General features: G+C 31.6%; 1 protein-coding gene and 2 pseudogenes across 1 annotated transcript; all 3 read left to right on the plus strand.

Moving 5' to 3' along the window:
• Window positions 1-346: 346 nt before the first annotated feature.
• On the plus strand, window positions 347-2,114 carry LOC129884674 (acetylajmalan esterase-like). Its single transcript, XM_055958960.1, has 5 exons — window positions 347-696; window positions 773-979; window positions 1,074-1,213; window positions 1,309-1,582; window positions 1,726-2,114. Exons 1-5 carry the CDS (start codon window positions 417-419, stop codon window positions 1,941-1,943), a joined length of 1,119 nt encoding a protein of 372 aa, XP_055814935.1. The 5' UTR covers window positions 347-416; the 3' UTR covers window positions 1,944-2,114.
• A 4,954-nt stretch (window positions 2,115-7,068) lies between these two features.
• Window positions 7,069-12,298, plus strand: LOC129883983 (GDSL esterase/lipase At5g03980-like; annotated as a pseudogene).
• Window positions 12,299-12,878: 580 nt separating this feature from the next.
• LOC129883984 (acetylajmalan esterase-like) lies at window positions 12,879-14,882 on the plus strand (annotated as a pseudogene).
• Window positions 14,883-19,047: the final 4,165 nt, after the last annotated feature.

The following is a 19,047-nucleotide window of genomic DNA, read 5'->3' on the forward strand; positions in this document are numbered from 1 at the left end:
TAAGTATAAATAGATAACAAAGACTGATGATATTTTTAAACTAAAAGGTGGAAAGAGAATATTTTTGAACCAAAAATAAATAAATTGTGGATATTTTTAGCCTAAAAATAAAAGGAGGATATTTTCGAGTCTTTTTGCATAGGTGAGGCCTGAGGGATATTTATGAGTTTTTTTCCTTTAAAAAATTACAATTCTTGATAATTTAATCTGTATAGTACAGGCATCTTTATGTCGTGGGTAAATTCTGTGGTCTAGAATTTTTTATTTTTTTTTTCTAAACAAAAGTTTGTATTTTCCGGTCTATAAAAGTTTTCTGATTTCCTAATTTGAACACCAGAGTAATAACACATTGTGGTTACTGCATGCATGTAGAATAGTGTGTAAAACACTGAATAGTTTTCTTTGGGATAGCAGCAATGATGAGACTGGTTGATGGCCTAGTTATTTTTTTGGTCATTTTAATGATGAAAATTGGGGATGCTCAACAAGTATTAAAGCTTCAAAATCCACGATTGATGAATTGCAGAATTGATAGAATTTATCAGTTTGGCGACTCAATATCGGATACCGGCAATTGCATCAGAGAGAGCCTTTGTGGATCTAATTCTTTGTGTATAAGACCTCCATATGGAATGAACTTTTACCAGAACGTAACCGGACGTTGTTCTAATGGCATGCTCATCATTGATTTCTTAGGTATGAATTGTTTACTTTGAATCCTCAACACTACTTTTATATATATGTTTGATGATTAATTTGTGTGATAATACAGCGTTGGAATGTGGTCTTCCTCTCCTTAATCCGTCCAAGGATCCAAATGCAGATTTTAGTCATGGTGCGAATTTTGCAGTAGCAGGGGCTACTGCTTTATCAGTCAAATCCTTAACGGAGAAGAACATTGCTATGTCTTTCACAAATAGTTCATTAAACGTGCAACTTCATTGGATGTCTTCTCATTTCAAATCCATTTCTTCCCCTGGTAATTAAGGAATTCATTAATTATTTTCTAGTTAAATACCTAAATTTAGTCTCTAAAGTAATTAACGAGGAGTTGAATTGATATGCTTTCTCAGAAAAATTGAACAAGTCACTTTTCCTAGTTGGAGAAATCGGAGGAAATGACTTCAATTATGGCTTAGCCCAAGGTAAATCCATGGAAGAGATGCGAAAAATGGTGCCAGATGTTGTTCAAACTATCATTCATGGTGTTAAAGTGAGGTTTTGATCTTAAATTTCCCACAACATCTCTGATCATATACGTTTTTATTTGTCTAAATTTGTTTCGTAATGATCAATTGTTATTTTCAGAGGGTGATTGGTTTTGGGGCTACTCGAATTATAGTTCCAGGTAATTTCCCAATTGGTTGTGTCGCGGCTATGTTGACGCAATTCAGAACCAACAAAATAACTGCCTACGATGAGTATCATTGCTTGAAAGACTTAAATAGCCTTGCAACATTCTTCAATCATCATCTGCAAAAAGCCATTCACGAGACGAAGAAAAAGTATCCAAACATTATACTGATTTATGGTGACTACTACAATGCCTATATGTCGCTTCTACGAAATGCAGTCTCTTTCGGTAAATATCATTCTCTCTATTTTTTATTATAAGTTCCTTTTTTTTCAATTTACTTGTCTTGTAAATTAAAGATTTTCAGTTTTCATAAATTAACTAATTCATTTACCTGTCGTTTTCAATTCTTGATTGAAATATATTTTCAGGATTTGATAAAAACTCATTTCAGAAAGCTTGTTGTGGAATAGGAGGAAAATATAATTATAACACAAGTAAAAAATGTGGTGCACCAGGAGTTGCAGTGTGTGTTGACCCTAGTACTCACATCAATTGGGATGGAGTTCATTTGACACAAGAAGCATACAAGTGGATAGCAAGATGGCTAATTGATGACATGTTACCTCAATTGAACTGTTACGATTAAGTTATTACTTTTAATTTCTATTAAAAATTTGATTGTACTTGAGTGAATTAAGGAGAAAAATCAATAAAAAAATTATGATGAGAGAGAAATGTTAATTTGTATAATTGAAAAAAATGGAAGATATGATAATCTATATATGTGGAATACACAAATTCGGAAATGGCCCCTACAAACTCGAATGAAACATTAGGCCGAGGGATAAATGTTTAAAACTATAGCTATAATACATAATTAATAGCTTGTTTGGATGGACTTATTTTTAAGCAACTTATAAGTTGGAAACTGCTTATAAGTTTTTTTAAAAAAAGTACATGCAGATCAACTTTTTTTTGACTTATAAGCTATTTTTAACTTATAAACTGCTTAAAATAAGTTCATCCAAATAAACCCAACTATTTATTGGGGCTTATTTTAAGCACAAAATGACTTTAAGTTGGCCAATCAAATATTCAAAAGAAATTGAAAACAGCTTATAAGCCAATCCAAGCGGCCTCTATGTAGTATATATTAGTTTATTCGCGTAATTTTTCCTAATTTAAAACGTGAACTTTGAAAACCTCAAACAAGTTACTCCCTCAGTTAATTTTACTTATCATATTTGAACTTGACACAATCAATAAAAAATAATAATTATATGATTATTTACCTTACTATCTCTATTAATTGATGTTTAGTATTAAGTCTTGAAAATTGATTTGAATAATAAGTAATTAATGCTAAGGGTGAAATATAGAAAAAAATAATTATATTTTTTAATATGTTAAAAGTGACAAGTAAAAGTGAAAATATATTTTCAGAATAGTTGACAATTAAAAGTGAATAAATGGAGTACATTTTTATCCTTTTTCTTTTATTTGTTTTTTTTTTTATGATTAGAAAAGAAAGGACCAAGTAGAAGTGAGATTCTGTTTTTGAAATAACTGTCAAGTAAAATAATTGGAGAGAGTATTATTTTTTATTTTTTGAGAATATTTTTTGCGGTTGGTTAGGAAAGAAGAGAAAACCCCTTTTGTGCGCTTTTAATTAATTTTTTTCGATCTGTTAAATAATTCCTTTTATCTTTTCTTAACAGCCAGACCCTTTAATTGAGATTTAAATCAATTAATTACATTGTTTAAAAAGTCGTGGTAGCGTGTAATGTAACGCACATACCCAAGGAAATATGTGATTATCAGTAAATTATACAAACAGAATCCTACGCGAAATAGTTTATTGGATTTGCTATTTATATTTTTCATTAATTAATATACATTAATTAGATACCGTCATATTTAGTTTATGTGGTTAGGTGAATAACTATTTAAATCAATTAATGATCTTGATTTACATTCAAATGACTAATTAGGTTGATTAATTTTTGATTTACATTCATATATTTTCGCAAGTAAATCTGCCAACAAGCAATTAGTCTTTCTCTACAAGGAACGGAAGAGTGGATTGTTGACACCCAATTTTGATCCTTCACAAACGAAATTAATTTTCATATAGTAATTTTTTCTTATAAATCTAACCATTTTTTTTCACTCCACCCTTAACCAAATTTCAAGTCATTCTTTTTAAACTCAAAATTTGGGTCCAAATTCATCCCAATCCAATATTGTCATCCACTCTCTACAAGTCCAATAACAACAACAACCTACATTACTACAACATTCTAACACCTATTCACCTAAAGCCCAATTTTTATAATAGTTTTGGCCCAACACCAACTTACTACAATACATATATTATACTTATACAATACTAATCCCACCCCTTTCTACTTTTTCCTTTTCCACCTCCCAATCCCACCTAAACCACTTTTTCTTAAAATCCCAAACATCATCATTCTCCTATCTTCATCTTTTTCCTTTTCCTTTTTTTTTTTCCTTTTTCACCCCACCAAACCCATCATTATTCAAAACTTCATTATTACTCTCACCAAACTCATTCTTTTTAAAAGACATCTTCATCTTCTTCATAAAAAAAAGATGAACAAGAAAGGGAGAGAGACCATTTTTTCACCAAGAACACAAAAAAAAAAATCAAGAACACACACAAAAAAAAGGAGAGAAAGGAAGAAGAACGAAAGGGAGAATTAATCTACAATCATCAATATTCATCAACATACAAGAAAAAAAAAAGGAAGCAAGAACATAATACTACAAAAAAGAAAATCATAAAAAAAAATTTAGTCTCGGATTTTTTATTTTTTTTAGTTCTTTCTCTCATTTCTTGATAGGTTAAAGGAGTTCATCGCCCTCAAATTCGTCGTCTCAATCGCTGCCCAAAAATAGGTAAGAATCTTTTCTCGATTTTATTTACTTAATTAATAATTATTTCATGTCTTCTATGTAGTTGATTTGTAATTATTTTTTTTAGTTAACATGTGTTAGAATCAATTAGATTAATGATAAAAAAAAATGAAAATTTTTTGTCTTGTTTAAAGTGTAGAGACATCTTATAAAAAAAAATCTCAATTTCGTTTATGACTTTTTTTTTAGTAGTTTTGTTTGACCATATAGATTCTCATATTTTTAATTTCTTCTTTATCATGATTTAAATAATAAATATATACTTAAGTTATCATTGAGTTAGAATTTTCATTTTTTCATGGCTTAATTGATGTAAATCTTGCTTTAAAATTTGAGTTAGTTTACTATATAGTTTAATTTCATGTTCTTTAGTTATTTGAATATATATATTTTCTACATGTATGCATGTTGTTAGTCACTATATTGATGTAAATCTTGCTTTAAAATTTGAGTTAGTTTAATGTATAGGTTGATTTCATGTTCTTTAGTTATTTGAATATATTTCTATATATATATATATATATATATATATATATATATATTATTATTTTTTTTTTTACATGTATGCATGTTGTTAGTGACTATGTTACTTTATATGCACTTCTAGTTGCATTCTCCAAATTGACATAGAAAGATAATCTTCAATTTATTGTCTTAAAATATTATGTTATATTTCTTTGTTCAATTTAAAATGAGTAGTTGCTTATATGATTTTATTTTGGTGCATGTGACACCATCCGAGTCCATCTTTGGACTAAATCCTCGCATATCATTGAATTTTGAGTCAATTTTACCCTTGTTCGAATTTTGAAAGCTGATACGCAGATGTAAAGGAGGTTTACTATAGGTTCCGGAGGAAGAAAATAGGCTGATATACAATCTATATACATGAGATACAGAAAAAGGGTGACTGTATATATTGATATATATTTATATATAATCATGATATACAGAAACGAAATGGGCCAAAGGCCCAAAATACAGGTGGCCCAATATCTTAGTCCAGGTGTACAGAAACTAAGTATTGGGCCGGATTTTTGTTTTGTTTATATTGTTATTCTATTTATTTGGATTGTAATAATTTAATTTATTTATGGTTGTGTATACTTGCTTAGATGTTAATTTTTAGTTTGGTTTGACTTAATCGAACTCCCCTTAAAAGAGAAACCATTTTTGTGTTAATTTGCTCTAAAAATGACTTTGTTCAAGTATTTTTCTTTTAGTTAGACATTAAAAAAAATAGAATTTTCTTTCAAATTATCTTAAAGTTTTTTTTTCATAAGTTGATGTTCTTTCAAATCAATTGAGTTTAAAGTGTCTTTTTTTTTAAAAAAAAAATATTCTAAATAGCTCAAATGATTTTTCTTATGTAATCAAAGTCTTAATCATCTTTAATTTTGCTAAAATACATTAGATCTACCACTTCTCTTTAAATATATTTAAAATTCATTTACTCAGTCATTTAATAGAATATATTTTCTTAATAAATTATCTCAAATATCTCAAGTTGATTTACTATTCAAATAAATATATTTATCTTTACTACTTACAAGTAATTTTTTTTAAAGTTAGTCAAATACTTTTCAAATCGTCGGATAACCGCACGTTAGCGGCCATTTTGAGTGCTAACACCTTCTCAAAGTGGAAATAAGAATCTCGTACCTTTTTCTCTGAATTTTTAAGACTTAAATCTGTTAGGGTCTTTTAAATTAAGTTTTCTTAATTTCTTTAAAAAATTAAGTGGCGACTCTTTTTTTTCTAAAATTGATTTTTTCTCTAAAAAGTTGAAATTAATTTTAAACCGTCTTTTTTTGACATAACATGGATGAATCGAAATCAAATATAGAATTGTTATTATACACGATCTCCATTTTAGTAGTCCTATCTATCTATTTCACTATGTGGCAGAGGTTCATCTCAACCTCTTTGAGGGATACCTTTCCTTTTGTTTGAGGAAGAAATATATATGCTAATATTCTCGGGGAACCCATTCGACGATATTATAATTTTTCAATTATTTAAAATACAAATTGTAGCACTAGGAAATTTGATATCTCTTCCGTCCCAATTTATGTAATACCGTTTGACTTAGGACAAGTTTAAGTAAAAAAAAGGAAGAAATTTGAAATTTGTAGTCTTATATATTTTCGACCATGTGTGTGGTTATAATCATTTTATTAAAGAGAACTTTAAAGTTAAATTATTTCCTACTTTGGAAATACGATATTTTTTGGAGTAATTTCCCCAAACAGTCACCCATGTTTGGGAAATTACCTAGTAATATCAGTTTTTATTATTTTCGGACCACAATATCACTCTTCTTTTCATATTTTCCTCAAAATGTACTTGACACAATAATAATAATCTTCTCTCCTAATGGATGCCATGTCACATTATTCATTTTTGGGATAATACACAAGAAACCCTTCAACTACAACCAAAATCGGTAGGACACACTTTAACTATACATGAGTCTTATTATTCCCTCTGAATTATTTTAAAATATAAAAAAGACACTCTAAAACCTATATAATCACTCAAATGAAAGAAGGTACACTCGCTTCCACATTATCCTTACATTAGCGCCATGTCACTAAATTAAATTGTTAGATCTTAAAAATATGTCACGATCCGAATCCGGGTGTGATGGCACCCATCGAGACAAGTCAACCCAAAATCCAATTTAGAACGGTTAATAAGCGAAAACAATATAGTAAGTAAGTAACTACAATAAATGCGGAAGTCTTAAACAGCTATAAAACCCCAAAGAACTGGTTGTCACATGTACAAGCCTCTAAAACAGTAGAATAGAAATAACATAAGTCTCAAAAATGCATTTGTCTCTAGAATGGAACAAAACCATGAAAAGGAGAAAGAGGGATCGCCGGCATCAACAACTACCTCTCAAATGTCTCCATAAGCCATGGATGAAGAAAGGAGAATTTGAATCATTGTCTTGGTTAGAACTTACACAGATGTAGTTACCAAGGGGTGAGTACCAAACAACACGGTACTTAATAAGTAAAATGATAAACGATCTAAAGCTAAATAAAACGAGTACTCCTGGCACTCTATCTGAACCTCCCATAACTACAACCTGCAAGCAGTACAACCCAACCTAACGATCTATGCACAGATATAGCTCATGTAGCAACTAAGTTAAATTCATTGCCACAGTTCAACAGCTAATGTCAATATTACACGTATTTCAGTCTCAATAGCTTATATAATAAGGCAAGTAGTCAGATAAACAAGACAATGCAAACTATGCAATGCGATGAATGCATAATGTGATGCTGAAGTAACAACCATGACGCGTGATGCGTCCCACGTATGCAAAATATAACAACCATGGTGCGTGACACGTCCTTCGATGCAATAATATAACAACTATAGTGCGTGGAACGTCCTTCGATGTAATAATATACAACCACGGTGCGTGGTACGTCCCTCGATGCAATAATATAACAACCACGGTGCATGGCACGTCCCTCGAATCCTCTTTGCTACCCTTTTCCATATTCATTTAGCCAGAACCATTTTCCTTCGACGAGCCTCATAAAAAGGGGAACCTCAATGCAATACATATGCCTCTAATAACATCAAGTAAGCTCCACAACGAGGCAACAAGGTTAAATCAATTCAATAGGCCAATCCATTAGGTTAATCTTTCCCTTATATTACGATTAATCAGTTTGAAGCATTCTTCATGATTCACTATCAACTCGATACTAATTTCAATCATTTCAGATAGCACGTATCAAAAATACATATTCTATGAAGCTTATACAATTTCTTTTCGAATTTCATGTTAAGTGTTTGAGTAAAAAATAAAAAGAAAAAGAAAAATCTTCCGATATTATACAAATTGATGAAATATCTGAAAAAAGATCACCAACAATTTAAGTATGTTGTGAAAAAAATGTTTATATTTCTAAAAATGATAAAATTGGACTCTATTTAATAATGAAAAAATGAAATTTTAATTAAAAAGATAACAACTTAAGTTTTAATGTTAACTACTATAATGACCTTGAGGGTGATTTTCGAAAATTTGTACAAAACACGCGTGAACAGTAACACGCGTGAACAGTAATTTTTTGGGCAGAAAATGCCCCTTTCTTCCCATTTCAATATTTTTCATCATTTGTTTGAGTTCTTGAACTCCTTGAGGTGATTTGAGAAGAAATTTTCGAGGCAAAGTGTTGGGTAAGTGATTTTTGACCTAAAACCTTCCTTTTTCATTAAGTTTTTGATGATTTTAACTCTTAAATTTTAGTTTCAAACACCAAAAATCTTTGTTTCTTCCCTAATTCGAATTTAAGGAAAATTGTGATTTCCAACTCGTTTTGAGCTCTATTTTTATGGGTTTTTCAACCATGAGTTCCTTATTACCAATAGAATGGGATTGTTCAATAAATTTACAGATTTGACCCTTTTCAAAAATAGTTAATTTTTGGACCATTTTACCCCCGGTTCCGAAACCTATCAATATGGGTGTCATTGGACTCCTTGTGACGTGTATGTTTCATTGTTGATAGTGGGTTGTCATTGCGAGCGCTGAATGCGAGAGTTGCTTGTCCGGTGGAGGTATTCGAGTGCGGTTTTGGCAATTGAGGTAGGTTTGGCTATCTTTCTTTGAGATTGAGATGTGGTAATTAGTCATTCATATGTTATAGACTTTGGGATGGGGTTGTAGTATGAGTTGAGAATGTTATATATATTGTGATGTCCGTGTGGAGGCTTATTTATTAATGTGTTGCCGTGACGGGGGTTTATTTGTATTACATAGCCCGTGTGGGGGCCTTATTTGTTATCTTATTTGCTTTGAGAGCATGTGAATTATGATTTGCCTAAGAGAGAGGCTTGAGTATATTATTTGACTTGTGATGCCGCCTGAGAGATTGAGTTGGGGGTTTTGAGCATACTTGAGTATTGAAATATTATTGAGAAAGGGGTGAATATTTAAATAAAAGTATGTTCTTCCCGTTACTATTTATTGAGGGTGAATATCATGTGTAGGTTAAGTTTTGAGAACTTTGAACCTTATACCACATGTGAGTTGATTATTACTTCCATGCATATGTGTTTTGATGCATTCATCCTCATTCATCATATCATGAAACATGGAAAGTTGAGAAATATAGAAATTCTTTTTGAGAAAGAAAATGAAACACCTTTAAACTTTTGTATCTTGAGTCCCTGACCGAGGCAGTTTTCCGGCAGGGTAGTGGATGCATTGTAATCCCAACCTTTGTATCTTGAGTCCCTGACCGAGGCAATTTTCCGATAGGATAGTGGATGCATTGTGATCCTAACCTTTGTATCTTGAGTCCCTGACCGAGGCAGTTTTCCGGCAGGGTAGTGAATGCATTGTGATCTCTTGACCACGAGGAGGTGACAAGGATAATGAGATATTGTGATTGAGGTATATGGTCTGCGAGACCCCCATGGGTCCTGCTTGGTAGCACAGCTCGGCAGGTGTATATGACAGGCTGTGCGACAGTCTTGATTCTACCGTACCACCACATCATTGCATCATCATATTGCATTGCATTGACATTTGTGCTGCTTGAATTATTTGATTAATTGTGATTATGAGTTGTTATTATGGGTTTACTTTACTCGTGCCACTATATATATAAACTGGCGGCACCGATGCCGAAGTGGGACTTTTCTGTATGCAGGTGGAAGCGTTCCTTAGTTTATTTCATAGGTTTGATTAATTCCTTATACCCAGTCAGCTAAAACCTACTGAGTACATGTGAATTGTACTCACCCCTACTTCTGTGTCCCTTTTTGATGCATATACTAGTTGGGGTACCCCACGTGGCAGTTAATATTCTAGCGGATTGTGTATTCTCAAATTAGTGGTGAGGTCCCAGAATTTGGATCGTCACTAGTCTATCTTTATTTTTCAGTCTTTTGTATCAGAGACTTATGTTGTATCTTCAGATTCGAACCTTGTATTAGATGCTCTTTATACTTATGACACCAGGTTTTGGGATAATTTCTTCATTATTTTTTTTTCTTTTTATTTAAATCGTAGCATCACTTTCCCCTTTGGGAGTCTTGTATGAGTTTTATTTTTAGGGTTACACATCAGATTGAGTTTTGAGATGTGTGTCATCATGACCTCAGTTTTTGGGTCGTGACAACTACTTATGTATATTAATTAATAATGAAAATGTACAATTGAAAATGGACATGTGTCCAAATTAATCAGATTTTAAATATAAAAAAATCGTCTTTCACATGCCTCCAATATAGTGAACACAATCTCTGTGCTACCTCAGTACTGAAAGGTGTATTTATTACACTTTAAAATAATTCAGGGGAGTAATAAAACTCATGTATAGTTAAGGTGTGTCCTAGCAATTTCGGTTATAGTTGAGGCGAGTACTTGTGTATTATCCCTTCATTTTTATTAATAATAATGTTTTTTTACTTTCTTAAATGAAAGTTGTTTAATTATTCAAAATTTATCCTATATTTTGCTTCAACAATTTCTTGTTCATTATAAAAATTTGATTTTTACACAAACTATAAACATATGTTCAAATCAAAAACAAGCAAGCAAAAAACCCTAAACGTTAAGAACTCAAAATTACTCCAATATCATGTTAGTATTCAAATCATTTCACAGTTTACACTTCAAAGATAGAAGAACCAGAAGAAAACTTGAATTTTACCTCGTGGCTATTATTATAAACTAATTAATTAACTGTGAGTTAAATTGATATGACGTTTTCTTGATCTTCCTGGTAAATTGCAGGGAAAAATTGAAAAAGTCTTTTTCTAGTTGGAGAAATAGGAGTAAATGAATTCAATTATGGCTTATTGACAGGGGCGGACCCACGTGCAAGTGAGGGTTCGTTCGAACCCCCTTTGTTAAAAAATTACACTATATATATAAGATAAATTTTTTAATTTATGTGTATATATTTAACATTGAACCACCTGAGCATAAGCCAAAGGACTAGCCCAGTGACAAATGGGATTCAATATTTTGCCTTAGCTTGTCTTAGCTCGCGGGTTCGAATCCTAATAAACACATTTTTTTTTGATTAGCGTGTTTAATTTTTTTTGAACCCCCTTTATAAAATTTCTGGTTCCGCCACTGCTTATTGGACCCTAAAACCATACAAGAGTTGCGAAGAATGGTGCCTGATATTGTCAAGACCATTATTCATGGTGTTAAAGTGAGTGAGGTTTTGATCTTAACTTTCCGTAACATTTCTGAGCACACACTTTTATTTATCCAAATTCATTTTCTAATGATCAATTGTTATTTTCAGAGGGTCATTAATTTTGGGGCTACACGAACTATTGTCCCTGGAAATTTTTCAATTGGTTGTGTCCCAATTTCCCTAGTTCAATTCATGACCGACAATTCAACTGCGTATGACAAGTATTAATGTATTATAGGAATTATCCTCTTTCAATCAAAGAGTTATTCCAATGATTTCCGTGTTTGTAGTTCGAAAGGAAGAGGATCCCAGGAGTTTTTGCTATATTCTTAAGATTTCAAACAAGATGAGTCAACGTCAGAAGTATGAAAGAGCTGAAGTGATTATTAAAAAATTAGGCCTGGAAAGTTACGTGAGCTACCTTTCCATGAACTTATTTTTTCAATATTTTACAATAATCATTTGCAACAAGCCATTTATGAACTGAAGAAAAAGCATTCGAACATTACACTCATTTTTGGTGACTACTATAGTGCCTATTTGTGGCTTCTACAAAATGCCGTGAGACTTGGTATGTGCTAAAAATATGTCGTTTCTTTTTTCTATTTTTGAGGTCAATTACCCCTATGCAGAAAGCCATATGAACTTTCTTGGTTGAAATATATCTTCAGGATTCGATAAAAACTAGTATGTTATGGAATAGGAGGAGACTATAATTATAACTTTGTAAAAACAATGCAGATCTCCAGGAGTTCAAGCGTGTGCTAATCCGAGTACTCATATCAGTTGGGATGGAATTCACTTGAAACAAAAAGCATATAAATGGTTGGCAAGATGGCTAATTGATGATTTGTTACCCCAATTACACTGACCTTTTTAATTTAGTTTTGTTGTATTTATTTTGTTGTGATGACGATTCCTTTTATATATTTAAGTTCTTTTTTTTTTCGTTCAAGTTTTAGAGATGGAGAAGTTTTGTGGTTGACCCTTTAATTATTTGTAGAGTAATGAACTCTTTTTAAATAACTAAGCTAACATAATAAAAGTATGAACAATGATTCTTTATTCGGACAATTTCTTTTCAATTGAGAATAATATATTTTCCTCATAAAATTTTACTGCAAGTTTTTTCTTATTGAAATTTATGTCCAAATACAACAGCATTAATTGTTAAGTTTCTACTCCATTAATTTTAGCCCTACCTTCTTTTTTCTTGTCTCTCCATCACATGAAATTAATTGTTGGTGGTTCGGAAATTTAATTTTTAACCACATATCGTTTGGCATTGGGCTTAGATCAAAAAAAGGGCAATTTTATAGTTCCTATCCCTCTCGATCTATATAACCCCAATATTTTTACTTGTAATATTATAGTGTCAAAATTCGGGTACTTGTATTATGACAATGGCACTTCACTTCTTAATAATAATAATAATAATAATAATAATAGTAATGAGTTTGTTGGTTCTTCAAGCTTATTCACAAGAATTATTAATAAATTTTGAAAAACCAAAACTGCAGAAATGCGGAATAGATAGAATTTATCAGTTTGTTGATTCACTTTCAGATACCGGAAATTGCCTCAGAGAGAGCCATTGTAGAGCTCATACTTGGTGTAAACGTTTACCTTTTGGAATAAGTTTTTTCCATAATGCAACCGGACGTTGTTCTAATGGATTGCTCATCATTGATTTCATGGGTATATATATATATATATTCCAACACTAGTTATATTGTATTTAATTTCTGACTCATAATATAATTAATGTACGTTGCAGCGATGGAATGTGGTCTTCCTCTCCTAAATCCATAGAGGGAACAAAATGCAGACTTTAGTGATGGATCGAATTTCGAAGTATCAGGGGCTACTGCTTCATCTGCCCAATTCCTCATAGAGAACAATATTGTTCCTTCAGCCTACACAAATAGTACATTTAGTGTGCAACTTGATTGGATGTCTTCACATTTCAATTCCATTTGCTACCCTGGTAATTCATTAATTGGTGTGGTTTTAATTAACGTCAGTTGAATATATATATTTACATTTATATTTTTCTACAATTCTTTCTTGATAGATTGCCCTAAATATTTGGAAAAGTACTCACTTTTCCTAGTTGGAGAAATAGGAGGAGATGACTTCCACTGTGCCATATGGCAAGGTAGAACCATAGATGAGCTGCGAAAAATAGTGCCAAATGTTGTTCACGCCATCATTCATGGTGTTAGAGCAAGTATTCTTATTTTTTTTCATTACTTGAATTTTATTTTCTAACCATGATTATTTTTTATTTTTTTTAGAGAGTTATTGGTTTTGGGGCTACCCGAATTATAGTTCCAGGCAATTTTTCAGAAGGTTGTTTCCCAGTTATCCTATCGAGATACATGAGCAATGACTCAGCTGCCTACGATGAGTTTCATTGCGTGAAAGAATATAATGATTTAATAATTTCTTTCAACAATCATTTGCAACAAGCCATTCACGAGCTGAAGAAAGAGTTTCCAAACATTTCAATCATATATGGCGACTTATACAACGCCTATTTCTGGCTGCAACAAAATGATGTTGCTCTTGGTAAGTGGATAATAATTTTAGGAGTAGTGGGGCAATTAGTAAGAGATAACGAGGAGAACATATCACTGGAGAGTAAAAAGAAAAATATGACATGTGAAAAATATTAGTATAGAAACTGAAATCTAGATGAATAGGCTACCAATTGTATTAAGTACCTCAAACTGAAAGAGGATAATGATGGATGTGATGATTATATTTTAAAAAGCGTGTGATGAGTTGCGGATAATTCGAAGGTAGAAAATGCAAGTTCAAATTGAATAAATCAATAGGAAAAAAAAAGATTTTCTGTAAAAGAAATAATTTAAATAGTAATAAATAGGAAAGAGTTAAATGGAGTATGAAAACTGAAATAGGGAATTGAAAAGATTGTGTTGAACTTGTGGGATACTCTCTCCGTTCCTTTTTATTTGTTAAATTTTGACTTGACACATCTATTAAAAAAACATTGATTGGTATAATAAATTTACCATTATATTTTTATTAATTGATAGAGTTTTAAACATATTTACTCAGTACATTTTTCAAAGATATTAACTAAATGCTAATAAATTGAGGATATAATAGAAAAATAAAATCGTCCATTTTTAATTTATCAAAATTGATAAGTAAAAGAGAAATCAAATTAGGAAATATTTGACAAGGACAAATGTGTGATATATCATAAAAAGAGATGAAAATATACAGGACTAATTATGAACATTAACGTGATAACGAAGAAACTCTAGAAAAGAAATCATTAACAGTGATAGTTAAGAAAGAGATATAATATGATTAATATATAATTAATTAGAGCATAATAAGTATGATGCAATTTACTAACTTTCTTTTCAGGATTCAACAAAAACACTCTATAAAAATCATGTTGTGGAGTAGGAGGAGACTAAAAAGTCACAGCGGGATTCCTCCCACCAGGACGGCCTGCACGGAGACAGAATCTCCAAAAATCTTTCAATTCTCTTTTTAACCCATGTGCCTATGGGACATCATCAATAACTGACTTTAAGTCATTAATCTCCCTTAACAACACACTGACTGATTTACCCACAACCTCATACCTACTATGCGGATGCATCTAGCACCCATAACATAATCCAATTAGGCATATACATGAACACATTATCAATTTGCTACTTCAGGAGAAATGTACAGTTTCACAAGGTAAATCTCAATTACAACAGTCAACATGATAACACTAGGACCTTCGGTCCTTTCATATCTGTTATTACACAGAATTGACATGCTGAGTTATAATGTGATCAGTTTTCCTATCATCACAAATATAGTCAAGATTAATTCACAGATGATAGTCACATATTGGTTCTCAAATGGAACCCATATCCAAACTATATATATGTCGGAACATGACACCCGATCCGTGACACCAAATTCAATATATGTGTCGGTATGTGACACCCAATCCAACATTACAATCACAACCACAATCACAGTTCACAATAAATAGTTCACATACTTGCACAATCAAGTAGCAGGCTCATTGCATGTAATTGCTCACAATAGTCATTTCAGTAGTTACATTCTATCTTTTCCTTCGTTAACAATATTTCATCAAGCCTTCTTTATTTAAAGCATCACTTTTGGTAGAGCAAATTCAAGATTATGGATTTCACATTTCTGGAATTGTAGACCCATTACAACAACATATCAACCATTCAACCACAATAATTAAATACATAAAAGAAGTCATAACCTTACTCAATCACTATTGAGAGTCTTTATATTATATAGACCAACCATAACCTATAACCACAAATAATTAATAGGTTCATTCAAGAGATTTAGCAATACTAGATCAATTACCTCATTCCCTTACTTTATGATTCACATTACTCAGATAATTCACATAGAACCGTCAATCATATCAACAAGCAGTATTACAGTTATCAATCAAGAACTAGACTATCATCACTAGTCACAGGACAATCATACCCACATGGTACATTCATATCCTAAACAACAATAACAATACATTCAGCCATCCAAACACTGTACCCGAAGGCCTAGGCATGAAATCTCCTATCAATTACAATATAGAATGTATGGAAACAGATTTACAACTAATCAATTAGAGAAACCTAGCCAACCTGGGCTCCAAGCAACTGTAGAGAGGCATTAAGGTTTCAATCCTAGCTTCCAGACAACGAGATAGGGAAAGTGGGTCTAAATTCCGTCGAGTGGAACCTTTCCTGAGCTGAAATCTCCTTCTCCCTCCTTTCCCAAGCCTAGAGCAGCCTTCGGAGGGTTTTGGGGGTAACCCTCGCCTCTTTTTGACAGTTAGGGATGAGAGGAGAAAATAAGAATTCTCGACATTAAGTTCTGCCCGACCATCTCGCTCTGGCGGCTCACATCCCGCTGGAGCAGCGCTGCTGTAGTGGGATTATGTCCGCTCTGGCGGGATGGTACGGGTCCAGATGGAAATTTTTTAAGATTTTCCATGTCCCTTAGTAACGACGATTTGGGTAGTTACAGGCTATAAATAACCTTGCAGATTAGAGAATGAAGACACACTGAAGAAGAAATAATACATAGCTATTCTACTTCTTTCTTCTGCCACAAATCTCTCTTTCTTTCTCTTACTATCTGTCCTTCTTATTAATTTGCTAAGTTAATTTATTTTATAACAAAAACTAATTTGTCCACAACTTATGGTGGATGGAAAATAAAAGCTTGACCTAGTGGATTAGTTTGGTGGTATAACAACTCCTTAACAATCCATTACAGATAACAATTAATGAATAAAACATAATTTTAATTTTATATACATAATTCTTCAAGCATTTAAAATCATCGACCCTTTATTTTATTTTATTTTATATATTATCAAATAATTATTTTGTTAAATAGTTAACTTTTGTTAACTTCAAGGACTAAAGCGCATACTTCAAATAAATGAAGGTCATGCATAATCAAATAACATAAGAACTAAAACTAAAATTATGTAATAACACAGAAATTAAAATCGTTATTTGCTCGAAACGTAACTGTTTGGGAGATGGTATACATACGATTTAGGCATTAGGGGTCATCCTCAATGGGTTGTCTTGGTTACGCATTGGGCCCCTTCTTCAGATCGGGTTGGTACTTCTAGCGGAAAGGAACCTCTCCATGACGATTTTGTCAATTACTTGTAATGGATATAGATAACTTGTACAAAATGAATGTTAAAATCATTTTTTTAGTTATAGCTCAAAAAATTGATATTTTTATATTAAATTATGAAAACTTATATGTTGGATCATAAAAAATGTCATGTGTACGATTTTATAAAGGAATAATTTCTTAGACCTTTCTCCAGATTTCGTTCTATAACACTCACTTTTTCTATAGTGTATGATATTATGCATATTTCCCTTTTTTTTAAAATTATTCTTTAAATCTATTTAAAATAAATATAAATTAATTTAAATCTGACAAATTTACCCTTCTTTATATTAATTTCTTCATATTAATAAATGTTATCAAAAAATAACTCATTTAACAATTGTTGATTACAGCAGTGATGATCATCATTTTCTCCTAATCCCCACTACTACTCAAACTCCTACACTCTCCTTGGTTGAAGGTAATCTTTCCTTCTTTCTTTTAGTCAAATGAGTGAAATCTGGAGATTGGTTTTATTTTTATTTTGAAATGTCAATCTGTTAAAAATGTTTCTTTTGAGTCACCCCCCCCCCCCTTTTTTTTTTTCCAAGAGGTAATTTGGTAGTGACAAGTTTAATCAGTAAGGACTGTACAATAATTTGGAGAAATTTAATTATCTTACTTTGATGATAATTGTTAGTATGAACAATTAATTTTGTTATTTTACTTTAGTCTGCCTTTTGTAGATTATAAACGATACAATCTTTTGCAATGAAATGACTTGATTCTTTTGCTTCTTTTTTTTTCCCAAGGGAAGACGGCTAATGACTTGCGAAAAAGTTTAGAGACTTCCGATTCTTAAGGAAATTTATTTGTGCTGATTTTTATTCGTATTTGTCAACTGAGTTATTTTATGATGATATTTATTAATATACAGAAATTACTATTAAAAAGGGTAAATTTTTTAAATTTAAATTAATTTATATTTATTTTAAATAAATTTAAAGAATGATTAAAATAATAAAAATAAAAAAGGTAGACGTAATATTGTAAATCAAATGATAAATGAGTGTGATAAAACAAAATCTGACCAAAAGTCTCTAAAATTATCCCTTTTATAAATGTCGGTTTTTTCCCCTATTCTTTCACTTGCGTTTAGGATAGTGAGTATACTCACTTTGCCACATCACTCTTTAAGGGAATCACCTTTCTTAGAAAATATTTTATTTTTTATGTGGAAATTTTTGATGCAATTTAAATTTATCGGATTCTCATATAAATAGACTAAATAAAGAAGAAAAGAAAAGGGAAGGCCTTGTTGTAAAATGAGACTAAATTAACAATTTAATAGTGAAAGAGAGAGTAAATAGGAGAACAGAAGAAGAAGCAAAGCAGAATATTTGTTTTTTTTTCTTCACGACTGTCAATTGCCAATTCATGGCAATGTATATATAGGTGTTAATTTAGTGGGATGCCCACTTTTAGTGGGCCCCACTTTAATATAAAAATGTGGTGGGCATTCCACTTATATGTGGACACTCCACTTAACACTCCCCCTTGGATGTCCACGTGTAATGTGTTTACATAAAAACACTTTACAAGAAATAATATACTAAGTTATTCTGATGTTGTGTCTACATATCTGATAATACGTCTTGATTGCTGCCTCATTAAAAACCTTACCAGGAAAACCCAATGGGACAAAACCTTGGTGAAGGAAAAAAGAGTGCAGCGCGTATTTACTCCCCCTGATGAAAGCTTCATATGATATTTTGGAGACGGCGCATTTCAACCTTATGCCTTAGCTTCTCAAAAGTTGATGTTGGTAATGCCTTTGTGAATAAATCTGCAAGATTATCACTTGAACGAACTTGTTGTACATCAATTTCACCATTCTTCTGAAGATCATGTGTGAAGAATAATTTTGGTGAAATGTGTTTCGTTCTGTCT

Source organism: Solanum dulcamara, chromosome 4 (assembly GCF_947179165.1).
Source record: "Solanum dulcamara chromosome 4, daSolDulc1.2, whole genome shotgun sequence".
In the NCBI taxonomy this organism is placed as follows: Eukaryota; Viridiplantae; Streptophyta; class Magnoliopsida; order Solanales; family Solanaceae; genus Solanum; species Solanum dulcamara.